The sequence below is a fragment of the Eschscholzia californica genome, unplaced genomic scaffold (assembly GCF_041429995.1).
Source record: "Eschscholzia californica isolate CP2 unplaced genomic scaffold, dmEscCali1.0.p SCAF_6, whole genome shotgun sequence".
In the NCBI taxonomy this organism is placed as follows: Eukaryota; Viridiplantae; Streptophyta; class Magnoliopsida; order Ranunculales; family Papaveraceae; genus Eschscholzia; species Eschscholzia californica.
This window is the reverse complement of record NW_028238483.1, coordinates 6,627,167-6,642,202: the sequence shown is the minus strand read 5'-3', so window position 1 is coordinate 6,642,202 and position 15,036 is coordinate 6,627,167. Positions and strand designations below refer to the sequence as shown.

Below are 15,036 nucleotides of genomic sequence, written 5' to 3'. Positions count from 1 at the left end.
TGGGCTTAGTTTTATTATTCTATTTTGCTCGAGGACTAGCAGAATCTATGTTTGGGGATGTTTGATGAGATATGAAAATGTCCCATCTGAATCTCTTAACTCGGGCCAGTTAGTCCAACTCAAGCAGTTACTCTGATGAATTGTGTGTTTCTTTTGTCCATGAGTCTTTTACAGAACTGAACGTAGAAAACAGATAAAATCGGGATAAACACACTCCTGAGGGCATTTTGATCATTTGGGAAATTATGGTAGTCTGGCTACTTGGTGAACATTGATACCCTGATACAAAGTGGAGTCGAAAACAAACACAACGGCAAAAACAGAAGTCAAATCGGAGTCCGGATGAACAAAATAGCGCGGGTCAAAGTTTGGGTCAAAATCAAATCTATCGGTCAGAAGTGGTGCAAATCCGAAGGGCGAGATAAATATTTCGGTACGCTGGTTGGTTGTTCGGGATGGAAGGTAGAAGTGATTTAGTCCTGCACAAGGTGAAAGTTTAGTGCTCCCACGGAGATCCGACGGCCGAAAATAACTGAGTATGGACAAGCAAGAGAGGGGCAGCCTTCCATCTTTATCTTGATGAAACCTGGTGTAGCGAAATTTGGCCAGATAGAATAGTCAGCGATTACGTTTCCCACTGTGGAACAATCAGGTCACGCCAGCTAGCTTCCAATTAACGCCCAAATCTTCTCTTCCTTCTTTTTCTCTCGTCTTTATCTTATGAGAACAGAAATGGAAAGAGAAAGAAATGTGAAGAATATAACAAAGAGGGATTCTGTGGAGATTTTAGTTAAAGGAATGAGGGGATTTTATTTTCTACAAAATGGAAAGAACAAGATTGAAAGTTGGAGGCAGATTTCAGAAAAGATTAGACAGCTGAAATGAACGAGTTATTGGCTGGTTCTTAGAGATTTCTTTCTCTTAAAAACATATAGAGAGAATGAGTAATTGAGAGAATCTCTAATTCTAGAGAGACTCGTGAAGACCTTCTATCAAACTTAACAGTAGAGGGAGACGGATCCGGTTGATATTTTATGTATTAAGAGGAAAGGAAAGTGTTCTAAAGACAAAGAGTTGGAGATTCTTTTAGGAAATCTCTAGAGATTCGATTGAGATATATTCTTCATTAAGTATGGAAATTTAGAGAGATTGAAGAGAAGATTTATTGGAGAGATGGCTGGATATTCATATCTTTGTTGTTATTAGAGTGGGAAGATGGAGTTGTTGACAGAGAGAAATTCGTTTGATATAATATCGTAATCTTGTGAGAAAGATGAATTGTTTCTTATATAGAAATTTCACAGAGAGATGGAGAAATCAGGGAGAAAGCTATTTCAGTGTTATTGGGTTTTATTATATTGTTCAACAGGAAGAACAGGGACAAAGTTGGGCATCTCATGTTTGGAGGGGGCCAGAACATTATCATGGAAGCTTAATATTTGGTGATCTATTCCTTACTCTTCTTTTGTACTTAATGTCTTTATGTTAATCACTTTAAACATGAGTTTCTAATCCTCCATTTAGAGAGGATGATGAAATCCATGAGGATGTTTTTAGAGATATATTCATGGTCGCAGGCCAGGACATTTAGCCTAGGTCCAGACGCATCCTAAATGCGTCTGGTCCTCAGGCCAAGCCATATGGGTGTCTCAAGAGGCGTCCGAGAACCCTATGTCATCCCAGATGTATCTGGCCGCTTCGGTCGTAGCTCCTGGCAATCTCGGTCTAAGACCGAGATGCCTAGGATGCACCAGATGCGTGCCATCATGTCTGGTGGAAGCTTTTTGACGTCTCTGGTAACATCCGAGACGTGTTCGGGTTACCCGAGCTGCCTGGCGCGTCTGGACGCATCTGGTGCTGTCGCGTGTGTCTCGGGTTTGGCCGAGACAGTCTAGGGCTGCTTGGGGCGCGTCCTAGACGCGCCTTTAGTAGTCGCATATGTCTCGGGTGCTAGACCAAGACATACTCGGGACGTCTGGGGCGCGTCTCGGACGCGCCCTTATCCCATGATAGACGCAACCGACTCGGATATGCAATCTGAGTCGGTCTCGGATATGCAATCTGAGTCGGTCTCGGTCAGCAGACCGAGACGTGTCTTCTGGACGCGTCCGACCAGCAGCATGTGCAACCCTAATTTTTAGAAACTTCCATGTATCCTTTTTTTTCTTCCAAAGTTGAAAATCCCTTCTTTTAGTAACTTCTAAAACCTAATTTGTTTGTTCTTGACATAATTCCAAAAATCCATGAAGAACAACACTTTTGGAAACACTTTTCAAAATTGAAATCAATCAAATTGAATCTTTTGAAACACTTTCAATGATCAATTTTGATTGTTAATTTAAAAACTATTGAATTCCATTCAAAACAATTAAATTGAATGTCTAAAACACTTTCAGACAAAACTATCAAGCTAATCAATCACGGATTAGTCCGAAACTTAGCAAAAATTATTTATTTGCAAGAGGCTCTGACGCCACTGTTGGGAATTGGTGGTGTACTAATGTCGTTAGAGGAATCTCAAACATCACATGTCTAACATTAGTATCCCAGGATCACATGCATAAATTAATAATCAACTAAGAGTTTTAGATTTTACCTTAATCGCTAGTTTTCCCTCGAACCTTTCCAATCGCTTTAAGAAGACCAACTCCAATTGTAGCTCTTCTACTTGGGACACCGAATGGTCTACTTAATCTCCCACCTTCTAAGCTAGCTAGAACTCCAATGGTAGTTTGATAACAAGAAGAACTACTTCTTCTTTATTTGACTAGTTTATAGCTTTTGAGAATTAGCTCACTTTCTCCTCTCTACTTGATGTTGTAGAGTAAGAAAGCTCTTAGAGAAAGTTCACCCCTATTCACAGCCCTAAGGGTCATTATATAGAACCCTAATAAGAGTCTCCCTCAAATTTGATTTCCTAAAAGACCCTTTTGAATAAGATTAAGGAAATAGTCGAAAATAGAAACTAGTTGCTATTTTCTTAATTCCTTAATAAGAGGATGTCCAAACCAGGCCAAAATTGGCAGATCTAACCTTCCCTATTAGGGGAACCGACCCTTTAATTTTCAGCCCAATCCGAGCCCAAAAAGTCTCTTTCGGGCCTTTTATGCTATCTTTGCCTAAACTTGTTTTAGGCCTATGAGACATATTTATGGGGCTCTCCCATGATTATATATCGCACTCCCACTACTCATATCATCCGATTAAATAGCCATTCTTATGTGTAACCTGTTGTAGGATCCGGTCGAAGTTGGCCGCGAATTACATCGTAATTCGACGATCGTAGTTGGTTTCTAGCTAAACACTACGACCCCTAAATCAACCAGACTTGATGATCTTCTTCATCAATTGTCCTATCCGACAAATTACTCGCATTGCATTCTTGGTCGAAGGACATCTCCTTCAAAGGTAATACGTAATGAAGATTCAGTGGAAAGATCGTAGCTTGCTACAGACAGAGGGACAGGTTGGATCGGACGGTGGTTGAATTTTATTTGGGTGGTCGATGAGGCGTTGAATCATCTCTTGACTGCAACGTGAGAAGAACCCAGCTGTCTCCACGTGATTGATGTCAATATTTCTGGAATGCTTTTGATTGGGCGTCTCCATTAGGGAAGCATTTGAATCGTCTCTCACAGTGATGAAGAGAGAAATATAGAGATGGAAAAGAAAACTAGAGAACATGAAAACTTTCTCTTTCTCTCATCTCTATCGTCAACAAAATCTACAGAGAGAGAGAGAGAGGTCTCGGTTTTTTGAAAGCTCTAATCTTGTTAGTAAGATATTCTAGAGAGAGAGATCAAGAGTCGATATCAAAGAAAGGGAGGAAGCTGGAAACGCTAAAAGGAAAAGATTGAAGGATTTGATGAGAGTGATTTTGTATAGATGGAAAGAGATTTTCTCTTATAGAAAGAAACAGAGAAGGGATAGATAGATCTTCTCATTTAAAGTAGAGAGATAGAGAGATTTATCTCTATTGCTTTAATTATACAGAAAAAACACGGCTAAAAGAGAAGTTGGCCTTTAGGAGAGATATTGTCTCTTTATCACTGTCGGTTGTTCTAGTAGAGAGAGAAATAGATTAGAGAGAGATTGCAGATATTTTTATAGAAAGAGATATTTTGACAAAGAGAGACAATTGGATTCAGTTTTTCTTCATCTCTTTATAAAAACAGAGGAGGCATGGAATGATGATCATCTCTTAACTGGGGGTCATCTCCTCTGGGGAGCTCAACTATTACAGACAAATTCCGAGGGAGTTTCTGTTGCATCTTCACCTTCTTTTCTTTCTTTTCTATGTTATTCTTTTTTTTAGAGAAAGTTAACAAATAGATTAAAGAGAGAGAGAGAGAGAGAGAGAGAGATTAAAAGAGTGAACAGAGAAAGGGAAACATGGACCATTATTATCTATTTTCTTCAGTTTTCCTTTTAGTGAGAAAGAGGGATAAAACAGAGAGATTTGTAGAGAGAAAGAGAGGATTGTTTTCTGTTTTTCATCTAATATAATCATCTCTTTTGATTTGTTGGTGTTAATCTTTTGGTTTTGAAATAAAAGAAAAGAGAAACAGTAGAGAGAGAGAGAAAAAAAATTCGATTGTTGAAGAAAGCATTGTTTGGCTCGGGAGATTTGCTGGAAAATTCTTTCCCCTCATTATGGGAAAATTATTTTCCTTTGGAGTGTGTTTGGCTGCAACAGAGGGAAAATAACTTACGGAGGTATTTTCACCATTCCAAATCATATGTGTTTGTTTTCCTTCAATTTTGAATTTCAATATTGATTTGAACATGAGTTTCTAATTTCTCTTGCTAGGGTTTATGATGAAATCCTAACATAATTCTGATGATATCTTTTTCATGCATGAATATCTTAAAATGATTTGAACATTGTAAGGAATTCATGGTTTTGACATACGAAGCTTTCTTCATTAACTATTCTTTTAGTTTGATGCATCATACTTAGGTTAAGTCCTTTGATGGTGCATGCTTATAGATTGATAGCTAATAGTTGTGACTTCAATGCATCGATGCCTTGGATTTAGTCTTTAATTATTTTCAGCATTAATTCGAATATTTTCCGGGGTTCGGTATGACAGGTTGTCGGAACTTGAGTGATATAAGAAATATGCATGATTAGGACTTCATTAGTATGTGTCAAGATGGATTCTAAAATCCTAGATCCTCTCCCCCATTTGAGTTCATTTCCGTTGTGTGCTTTAGTATTTTGATATTTTATCACCAAAACCAAATTTTCAAAGAAAACGTGCCAGTTCTAAGTTTTAGAATAGGTTTGACTAGTCTCTGTGGATCGACCCCAGCCTTACCGGGTTATTACTACCTGACGCTCGTGCCCTTGCGGGTGTACCCTTTTTGGGACGGTCACCCCAAGCCTTAGCAATTGTCGATATTGCCCCGCTTTTGTCACCATGCACAAGTACGAGGTTTTGTCCTTGGCAAGGGCTTTAGGACCACCCAGAAGGCCTCAACACTTACTAAGCGCTAGCATACACCTATAACCCAGACCCTAGACACTCTCATAAGCGATGTGGGAGGATGTGGGAGTATCACAATCCCCTCACCCTCAGCGAAAAGTCAACATCGACTCTGATACCAAATTGTGATGCCCCAAGCATTAGTGGTTGTCGATATTATCCCCACATTTGTCACCACACACATGTACGGGGTTTTATTCTTGGCAAGGGCTCAAGGATCCCCCCAAAAGGTCTCGACACTTACTAAGCGCTAGCGTACACCTATAACCCAGGCTCTGGACACTCTCGTGAGCAATGTGGGACTATCACAATCCTTTGTAACGCCCCAAGTCCCGATTTCCACGTCGGTCGCCCTGAAAACCTAAACCTAAAGCATTTCTCCACAGAATAGTAAACATACTCGATATATTCATCAAAAGAGCCAAATAACATCAAAGACGAAGATAATAAGAAACAGTAAATCATCGAAACGAAGCTTTATTAAGTTCACAAAACTGGAATGAAATCTCCAAACCATCAACACGTGGGTTGAAAATAAACAAATAAAAGAAATAACTACTTAGGAGATGCAACTCCAAATAACTACCCAAGAACAGAAATAAAACCACTACGAAAACTCCTCTAAGGTTTAACTACGACTCAAACAGGTGACACTTCTTGATTTCCTTGACCTGAACTAGATTTATCTATGCATATAAGTAATGGTGACAACTAGAGGCATAGGCAAGTAACAAATTAACAAACAAACACAAGTGTTATGGTAAGTTGGTGTATCCAGGGAGATCGGATCCATCACCCGAACCCTCCCATAACCCAATTTGCATGAGAGAGGGGTCCACAAAGCTGTCCTTGTGTTGCGTCAGATTTGCTAATTTTGTGCCCTTGTAAACTGTTTTACATAAGCTTAGCTTTTGACGGAGTAGGTAAAGTGAGAAATCGACCTTTTCTATACTATATCCCAAAACATTCGAAAGACTGGCCTAAACCCATCATTGATCGAATCATGCATAGCAGTGTTCGATTAATCCCACTAGACCCGCCATCCATCAGATGTATTCTACGGATTTAGTCGAGAAGCCATTTCTCAACATTTTGATGGCTATCAAATTCTTGACTCAAATTTACACCATTCGAATCGGATGGCTTAAATTTTCTTATCAAGGTGGTTCTTTACTTCGATTTTTACTTAGTTTGAACTTTTCAAACATCCCGACTTACACTTTATGACTTGTACGTTTTCGTACTTCATGAAGTATTCAGAATACGTATTAAAGTAGCTTTCATTAGCTTCTACAAGTAAATTTATAGGTCTGCGTAACCTAGTATGAGTCATAATAGTTTACTAGTCTCTATGCCTTTATGAAAAAGGCCGACATTGTTGTTTGGTCTTTTAAGACAAAAGTGACAAAGCTAGAGTTAACGAGTTTGAATCTTTTGATTTTAGCCATTATCAATGTTAACAATTTTGGTTCTTCAAGAACCTTCTATTAATTTACCACTGGTTTAAAACATTCGATGTTTCTAGGAGAACAAAATAATTACTATTAAGTTCTAAGCTAGATCAATGTCTAAAAGGAGACTTCGATCCCTTTCAGCATCGTTAGCAATATTACTTCTGCTGTCTCTTGAATCTTTTCTCCTTTTAGTCAAGTGTGTAATTCCCTTGAGCTCCCACTGAGCCGCACATCTGATCTTAAATACCTGATGAAGGGATTCTATGATACTTGCTTAACTTTGTTAACAAGGATACTGAAACCGGAATTCACAATTCCATATCTTTTGTCCTCCAGGTGCTAAGGGTAGTTTCCTTTTAAATGGTCTAGCAATTGTTTTAGAAACATTTACAGTAATGAGGAACAATCTTGATCATGGACTCGACAACCGATTTGTCTTCCTTGATCAATTGCTTGTCTTTTTTACTGACCCTTTTCCCTTTAGAATCTCAAGAACTTCTCTTAGATTCCTTGCTCTGAATCTCAAGAACCTTTTCTTAGATTTGATGTTCCCGTGTGTTCTGCTCACTTGTTCATAACAATCTGAGTGACTCATCTAAGGTTTTATCTATCTTGGTTCAATCGGTATTGAACTGGATGATAGATAAATACTGTTGTTATCTCTTAATAAGAGAAATTTGAGTCGTTTCAAGTTTTGGAACAGACAAGTCATATCGAAAATATGAAGACCTTTCGGTTCTTTCTTACTTAAGATGACCTTCAGATTGCCTTAGAGGTCTCGTACCTCTCCGTTAATAACCTCTGTAGGAACTTGTTCCTCAGTTTGTCTTATGGCTCATGCTAGCATCCATTACTCTTCCAAAGAGAATGTTTTACGATTGCTTGCAAAAGGCTTATGACCTTATCTGGTATGAGTCAACATTGGGATTGGGTATCCTAGGACGTTTCTTTATTTTGAGTTTGAGAACCATTTTCATATTCCTTTTCCATTCAAGGAAGTTACTTTCGTTCAACTCCTTATCAAGGATTGACCGAAGGTTAGAAAACTAATTTTTCTATATGTCACTGAAACTACAATAAAAGAATAAGCAAAGTTTTAAACTTGTTATCGTTTTTGGAAAAATTCAGTTTCCCACATTATTCAATATAAAACCGTCCCTAATTAAATAACGTGATTCCACGATCCCATTTCTTCAGAGTTAAGCGGACTAGGGCCCTGCCCTCAACCCCGTTGTCCTGGGTGAGTGAACTACTTCACTGATCATACTCTTATGACTATTGGTTGATAGATTACATTAATGAGCCTAATCCATCCTTTTGTCTCGAATATCCAAAACTCTTTTGCTGATCTCATTAATTAAAACCATTTAGACGTCTAGACCTCTGCCATAGGTCTACCCGCATTGTCCCAAACTTAAAGATTGCACCCTGCGGAGGCAGGCCCACCATCAATAATTAAGGGATCAACGAGTGTCTTAATTTGGTAGGCGTTTTACTCAAAATTACTTTTAGGGACTTTTAAGTTTTCTCTAGTATACGTTATAGTGAACTATGTAGCCTAACTAACGATCCACGACATAAAACGTAAATAAATAAGTAAATGCACGCGAGATAGAAAATCAAGCACATTTGGATCCTTGTATGGCCCCTAGTCCTAAAAGATCTAAGGGTGTGGGTAAAAGCACCCGCCCAAACTGCTGTTGGCACCCGATCAAAGCACAAATTGGGAGATGTCCCATGTGCAATCCGGGTGCCAACAACACTATGGGCAGGTGCTTTTAGCCTCCCCCAAGATCTAATCTTCTTAAAATTCTTCTTGCTTTCACCTGGATCACCATCCTCGAACCTCCATTGATTTTTCCCACTCGAATCAGGACTTCATCCTTGAGTTTCTTCAATGGACTCATAGACCCTAAACTCTATTTACAAGACTCTAACGATTCGCAGATCGTATAAAAATTGAAATTAAAATTATTACAACGTGCACCCATCCGTGCTTAAAACAAGAATGAAAGAAAACAACTTTCTATGGTCATACTAGTTTCTGTATTCCCATCACATGCATTCATATAATCTTTAAGGCTAACAATTATATATGCATGATTATGCGGGAGATACTTTTCGCGACATCTTTATGTCACATAGGGACCCCTTTAGTCTATATTCGAATAATACGACTAATGGTGCGTTTCGGTTTTGTCTTTACTGATTTCCAAAATCAATTTGAAGAAAAACTCTGTTTCGGCCTTCGGAGGGCCCAGGTCAATTTCGGAAAAATTAGTTTGACTTTTAATGATTTCCAAAATCAATTTTAAGAAAAACCTGTTGGGCCTTCGGGTGGTTCGTAACAATTTCGGTAAATTTTGGGTGGAACTGGGAGAAAAAGCGGACTTTCGATTGAAAAACCCCCACTCGGGTGCCGAGACCTGTCTCGGAATGGCCGGGACAATTGTTGGCGAAGGCCCGAGATCATCTCGGCCCAAGCCCATGGGCTTGTCTCGGCCAAGGCCAAAGACTTGCATTGGAACAGGGCAAGCATGTGTCGGCCATGGGCTAGCATGATCTGGCCCGAGCCAAGTGCTCCTTGGCCCGGGTCAGACTTGTTCTGCCCCATAAGGGCTGGGACGTGTCCCTGGTCGCAACCCAGACGCGTCCTGGTCGCGCCCCAGACGCGTGCCAAACAGCTTCCAAGTTTTAGAAACTTTTGAATCTTCAATTTTTTTTCTTTTGAAATCAATTTGAATAACTTTAAATCAAATTCAAAACTTAACAAATTAGTGTCTAAAACACTTTTAGACTTATCTATCTATCAAAACAAGCATAGATTAGTCCGAAACTTGACCAAAATTAGCTAAGCAAGAGGCTCTGACGCCACTGTTGGGTTATGGTGTCTTCTAGTGTTGGTGGCGGAATCTCAGACCTCTAATATGTCTAAATACTAGTATCCCCAGAATCTCATGCATAAGCTAATAATGTAACTAAGTTGATTAGAGGTTACCTTAATCGCTATTTTTCCCTCCAACATGTCCAATCGTTTTTTAGAAGACCAAGAGCTCCAATTGTAGCTCCTCTACTTGGGACACTGAGCAATCACCTTGATCTCCCACCTTGTTGTTAGTTAGAACTCCAATGGTTGTTAGATTGAAGAACTCTGCTTCTTTGACTAGATAGATAGTTGTGATTAATTCTCTCTTTCTTACTCTACTTGATGTTGTAGAATAAGAGAGCTCCTTGAGAATTTTCAACACCTTATTCAACTCTTAAGAGATATTATATAGAACCCTAAGTTAGTAAAACCCTAATTAGGTTTCCCAAAAAGTCCTTATGAATAAGATTTAGGAAATAGTCAAAAATAACAACTATTTGTTATTTTCCCATTCCCTCTCTCTTGGCCGACCATAGCATGCCCATATTGGAAAGATCTGGCCGACCCTATAGGGGCACAATGCCAAGCATGGCGGGTCCTCTTTTAGGCCTAAAATCTCCTTTTTGGTGTCCGACCCAATTTCTCTTTATTGCCTTTTGTACAAACTTTGCCTAAACTTCTTTTAGGCCTTTTGGACATATTTATGGGTCTTACCCATGGTAATGTTTCACATCCCTCTAGTCATATCTTCCGATCAAGTTGACACTCTTTGGTGTAACCCGATGTAGGATCCAGACGAAGTTAGCCGCGAACTGCTTCGTGATTCGACGATCGTAGTTTGTTTCTAGCTAAACATTATGACCCCTAAATCATCCAGACTTGATGATCGTCTTCATCAATTGTCCTATCTGAAAAATTGCTCACACTGCATCTTTATTCGAAGGACATCTTCTTCAGGTAAGCCTATCCTTGCCCTAGTCGGGGCGTTCCTTTCCTCATGGAGCCTAGTGAGCTCTACCACCTGATGTACAAGTACATCAATCATTGTCAGGTTTTGTTCGCTCACCTGCTCATCCTCTACAAACTATGGGGTATAGACTGCGTCAGCCATCTGTGGCATATCGTCAATCCGAGCTTGCCATCTTTTTTTCTGCAATAGCCTAAGAGCTTACGTTGGATCTGCGTCATTACGCGTCGCGAAGACGCTGGCTGGTGTCGAGAAAGGGTCTTTATTTTACGCATCTTTTTCCAATTGCTTAGATCTTCATGACAGAGTTAGCCTCCTATCTAGCTTTCGAGAGGCTCTCCCGTAGGGTTCGCATGTTCTTATAGTCGCAAAGCTTTTCTGCTTTGAGGCGTTTAACCTCAGTAGTCACATCTTCCAAACGGGAATGTTCAGCTTCGTTTTGTGTCCTTCTTATGAAGACATCTTTAACTTGAAAGGGAGTTATTTTAAGTAAATAAAAGATAATTTTGTGAAAAATTAGATAGAGATTTAGGTTACGGAATGATGATTCTGCTAGAGTCCACCCTCCTTTTAGCGCCAATTGATGATGTCAAAATCGTCAATCTTGGAATTAGTCTAAACCATGAGATCGTGAGGTTGGATCCCGTTTGATTGATAAACTCTGCTTCTTTGATTCTCGATTCTACTCTTGAATACCTGGGGGAAAAACGTGCAAAGAGTTGGAAATCCTCTCCGACGCTCAAGACAGTCAGATTGTCATTTGTAGTTAAAGATTGAGTACTTTATGAACCTTGGAGTTCTTCGATTCCACGTACCTTCTTCGAGGTGATTTACTGTCATTGTGTAGGTTACTTTGGACCGATTGTTGATAGATTATATGGATGAAGCAATTTGGATCCACCATTCGGGATTGAGACTACTCTTTAGAAGTTTGGAGGTTTAGGGTTTCCTCTTTGAGTTTATCTCGTATATTGAAATGTTAAGAAGTTCCTTTATTTTAGGATCCTTGATAGATATCTTGCCGCGTTGGTAGATTCTGTAGGAGATGTTTCCTCCTTTGAGACTCTTGAAGTCCAAGTTACTTAAATACTTCCGATCTCGACCGACTGAGATTCGTGATAAGATTCGGGATTAAGTCGGTGAGCGTGAGGGGCGCTTCTGCCTTCCCATGTTCAGGGCTTAAGGCATCGACCTTGCCTACGTGGATTCTCTAACTTTCTCGCGAATCTTAGGTTAGAGCTGGTTGCATTTGAGGTAGGGCAGCGCCGAGGCTCCTAAGACGATCGTACCGACCTCCCAATTCTAGGCTTAAGTGGCAGACCTCTTTGAGCTCAGCGGTCGTGTTGCGTTGGCCTTTTTAGTCTTTACGGACTTTTCTTGACTTATTGACGATAGTCAACTAATGATCATTTTCTGTATCATCATATCTAAATATTAATTGGTAATTATCCTCAAGGCCGTGTGGTGGGGGGTGCGGGCCGTGCGCCCACACAGGGCCCCCCACCACACGAGGCCCAATTTTAGTTTAAAAGGCGTATCCTGTAGAGATTAAGGTAAAGGAATGTCACAATTTGAACATCTAAATGCCAACAGCTCGGTTGGTTTGATGCCTACCCACCCATATCGCAGGTTCCGGGTTCGAGACATGTTGCCAACTAATTTTGCATCTTTTTTAATGAGCATTTTACTTATGTGTTTTGTTGGTTCCTATTTAATAGCAAACCACTTAGTGTGCTTTGTCTTTTTCTTTTTCCTTTTTCAAGACCACAAAACTTGTTTGATTTTAATAACCTTTCCGTATTGATTAAAGACTATAAATATCAAATCCTTTTTCATCACTCTCTAGTGTATATATTTCTTGAAAATTTGCATTTCTCTTGTTCATGGATTTCGTCTCTATTTCAAATCTATTGTAAGTCAAAATTATAATGGACATTCACACATTGAGAAGATGATACTTTAATTTTTTAGAATCTTACTAGACAGTAACATTGGATTATTATCCAAATGGTATTGTGTCATCATGGAAAAAGGAAAGAAGCCTAAATGTTAACTCCTTATTCTCATAAGTTAATTTTCATTTCTTAAATTCCAAAATAAAGATAAAACTCTCGTCAAATAGTAGAAGTTTTGCATTAAAGTGTTACGTCAATCATATATTAACATCATACATTGACTTTGGATTCCCAATGATTCAATCTTTATTTTATAATTAAATCATTTGAAAGCAAAAAAAATCAGGTAAAAGAAATCTTTCGACTCTAGTCTTTTTCATATAAAAGGGCCCCGTTTCAAGTTTGGCACCGGGTCTCTAAATTGTCAGGCACGACCCTGATTATCCTAAATACTAACCTACTAGGTTGGGTTGGCAGGGTGCCTACCCATAATAGTAAGTGTTAAATTTGTGATCATCCAACTCAAAATCAATTGACAATGAACGGAGAAGACCTATACATTATATTCTTGATTTTTAGGTAGACTTTCAACCAGGGGCAGGTTCTCCAAAGCAGTCAAGACAGCTGCTTTGGACCCCATTTGAAGAAGGCCCCCAAACTTATATTTGTTTATAAGCACTAACTTATAAAAAAAAAAAAAAAAGGGTTCATTGGGCTTTCAAAGGACCGGTTTATAGAAGAGAAGGTCATTCACGTGATCACTTGATAAATAGAAGGGGTATTTAGCGTTTGGGTCAAGGATAAGTACCGGCATTAGTGTTTAGGTCACAAGTTTGTCCGTTATAGCCTTTGGGTCACGGACTAACAGTTGACCGCGTTGACCGTCGACGAAAACTAACTACCGTTTCAAGGATAAGTACCGACATCTCCTTGTAATCATCAACTTTCCATTTTGTCTCTGTGGATGGCTCAGTCTGATACAAGTGGTAATTCTTCTTATGAGCATTTATAACCTTCTTCACTCTAGGAACCATATCATTCACATCCCACTGTCTCCCCTTCATTTTCCTCTCATAAAACAATCTCATTACCATACACTGATATGCATCCACAAACTTACATATTGGTTTAGCTCTTTGCTCAAGAATCCAAGAGTTGAAAGACTCTGAGAAGTTGTTAGTAATGTGATCACATTTTGATGTTGTATCAAAATGTGATCTTGCCCATTGAGATTGGTGTTCTCTGTCCATCCATTGCCTTGCTTCTTTCTTTGCCTTCTCTAGCTCTTCCATTTGTTTCTTGAACTCACTTTTGCTATAAGTCTTTGCAGCCAACCAAGTAATAGTCTCAAGGTTTGAACCAGGGTGATATCTCTTAAAGTTCTTATACATATGTCTGAAGCAGAATCTGTGGAAATGATTCACCTCACCAAACACATCATTTACTGACTCAATCAAACCCTTTTGTCTGTCAGAAATGATTGTTAAGGGTTTTGGACGTAGCTTCAGATAACCAGCTACAGTCATAAGAAATGTAGTCCATGTCTCTCTGCATTCATTCTTGCATATATAAATAGCAATAGGAAACATACCATTGTTAGCATCAAGTGACATTATGCTAAGACACATACCCTGATACTTCCCCTTCAAAAAACAACCATCTAAACCTAAAATAGGCCTACAACCCCTAACAAATCCATCTAAACTTGCTTTATAGGCAATACACATAGCTTTGAACTGCTCAGTTCTGTCATCTCTGCTACAGGAGGCTATTGAACCAGGGTTTGACAGAAGTACCTGCATACAACATTCTGGTGCCATCCTGTAAGACTCCTCAAAACTACCCAAGATCTTCTCCATGCATTTGTGCCTAGCCAACCAAGCTGTCCAATATGAGATCCTTACATGATGCCTTCTCAAGATGATCTTTCTGATGTCTTTGGGTTTATGCTCAATGTTTTCCCTCAGATCTTCAAGTATCTTATCTGCCACCCACTTGCTGTTTGCCATGGGATTTTTTAAATCCCTAAGCCCTTTACAAGTGTGTCTTAAAACACCAGTCCTAAGCCTAAAGGTTTGTTGGTCTGGCAGTACAGAGCAATACACTCTCCACTCACAGTCTTTATCTTTACACTTATACTCTTGTTGAGTTCTGTGATTCCTTACTTGAGCTGTAACAAACTTCTTTGAGATGGAGTAAGCTCTTATAAAATTTCTACAGTGGGTCACACTCTGCCATTCCATACCAATGAATAACTCATCTGTGTCTGTGTCTGTGTCCCCTAACCCATGTGTTCCCTCATCATACACATCTTGTGATCTACTCACAAAGTCTGCATTAAACAAATCTTCTCTATCAGAATCTC

General features: G+C 39.3%; 1 protein-coding gene and 1 long non-coding RNA gene across 2 annotated transcripts; one reads left to right on the top strand and one right to left on the bottom strand.

Annotated features, from left to right (window-relative positions):
* Positions 1-660: 660 nt before the first annotated feature.
* On the top strand, positions 661-4,521 carry LOC147531018 (uncharacterized). Its single transcript, XR_015227901.1, has 2 exons — positions 661-1,442; positions 1,745-4,521. It is a non-coding gene; the product is annotated as an uncharacterized LOC147531018 (long non-coding RNA).
* Positions 4,522-13,525: 9,004 nt separating this feature from the next.
* LOC147531017 (uncharacterized) lies at positions 13,526-14,795 on the bottom strand. The gene has a single exon (XM_086649720.1). It carries the CDS (start codon positions 14,678-14,680, stop codon positions 13,526-13,528), a length of 1,155 nt encoding a protein of 384 aa, XP_086505846.1. The 5' UTR covers positions 14,681-14,795.
* Positions 14,796-15,036: the final 241 nt, after the last annotated feature.

Coding starts and splice junctions, on each gene's coding strand:
- LOC147531017 (XM_086649720.1), bottom strand. CDS start 14,680: ATGGCAAACAGCAAGTGGGTGGCAGATAAGATACTTGAAGATCTGAGG.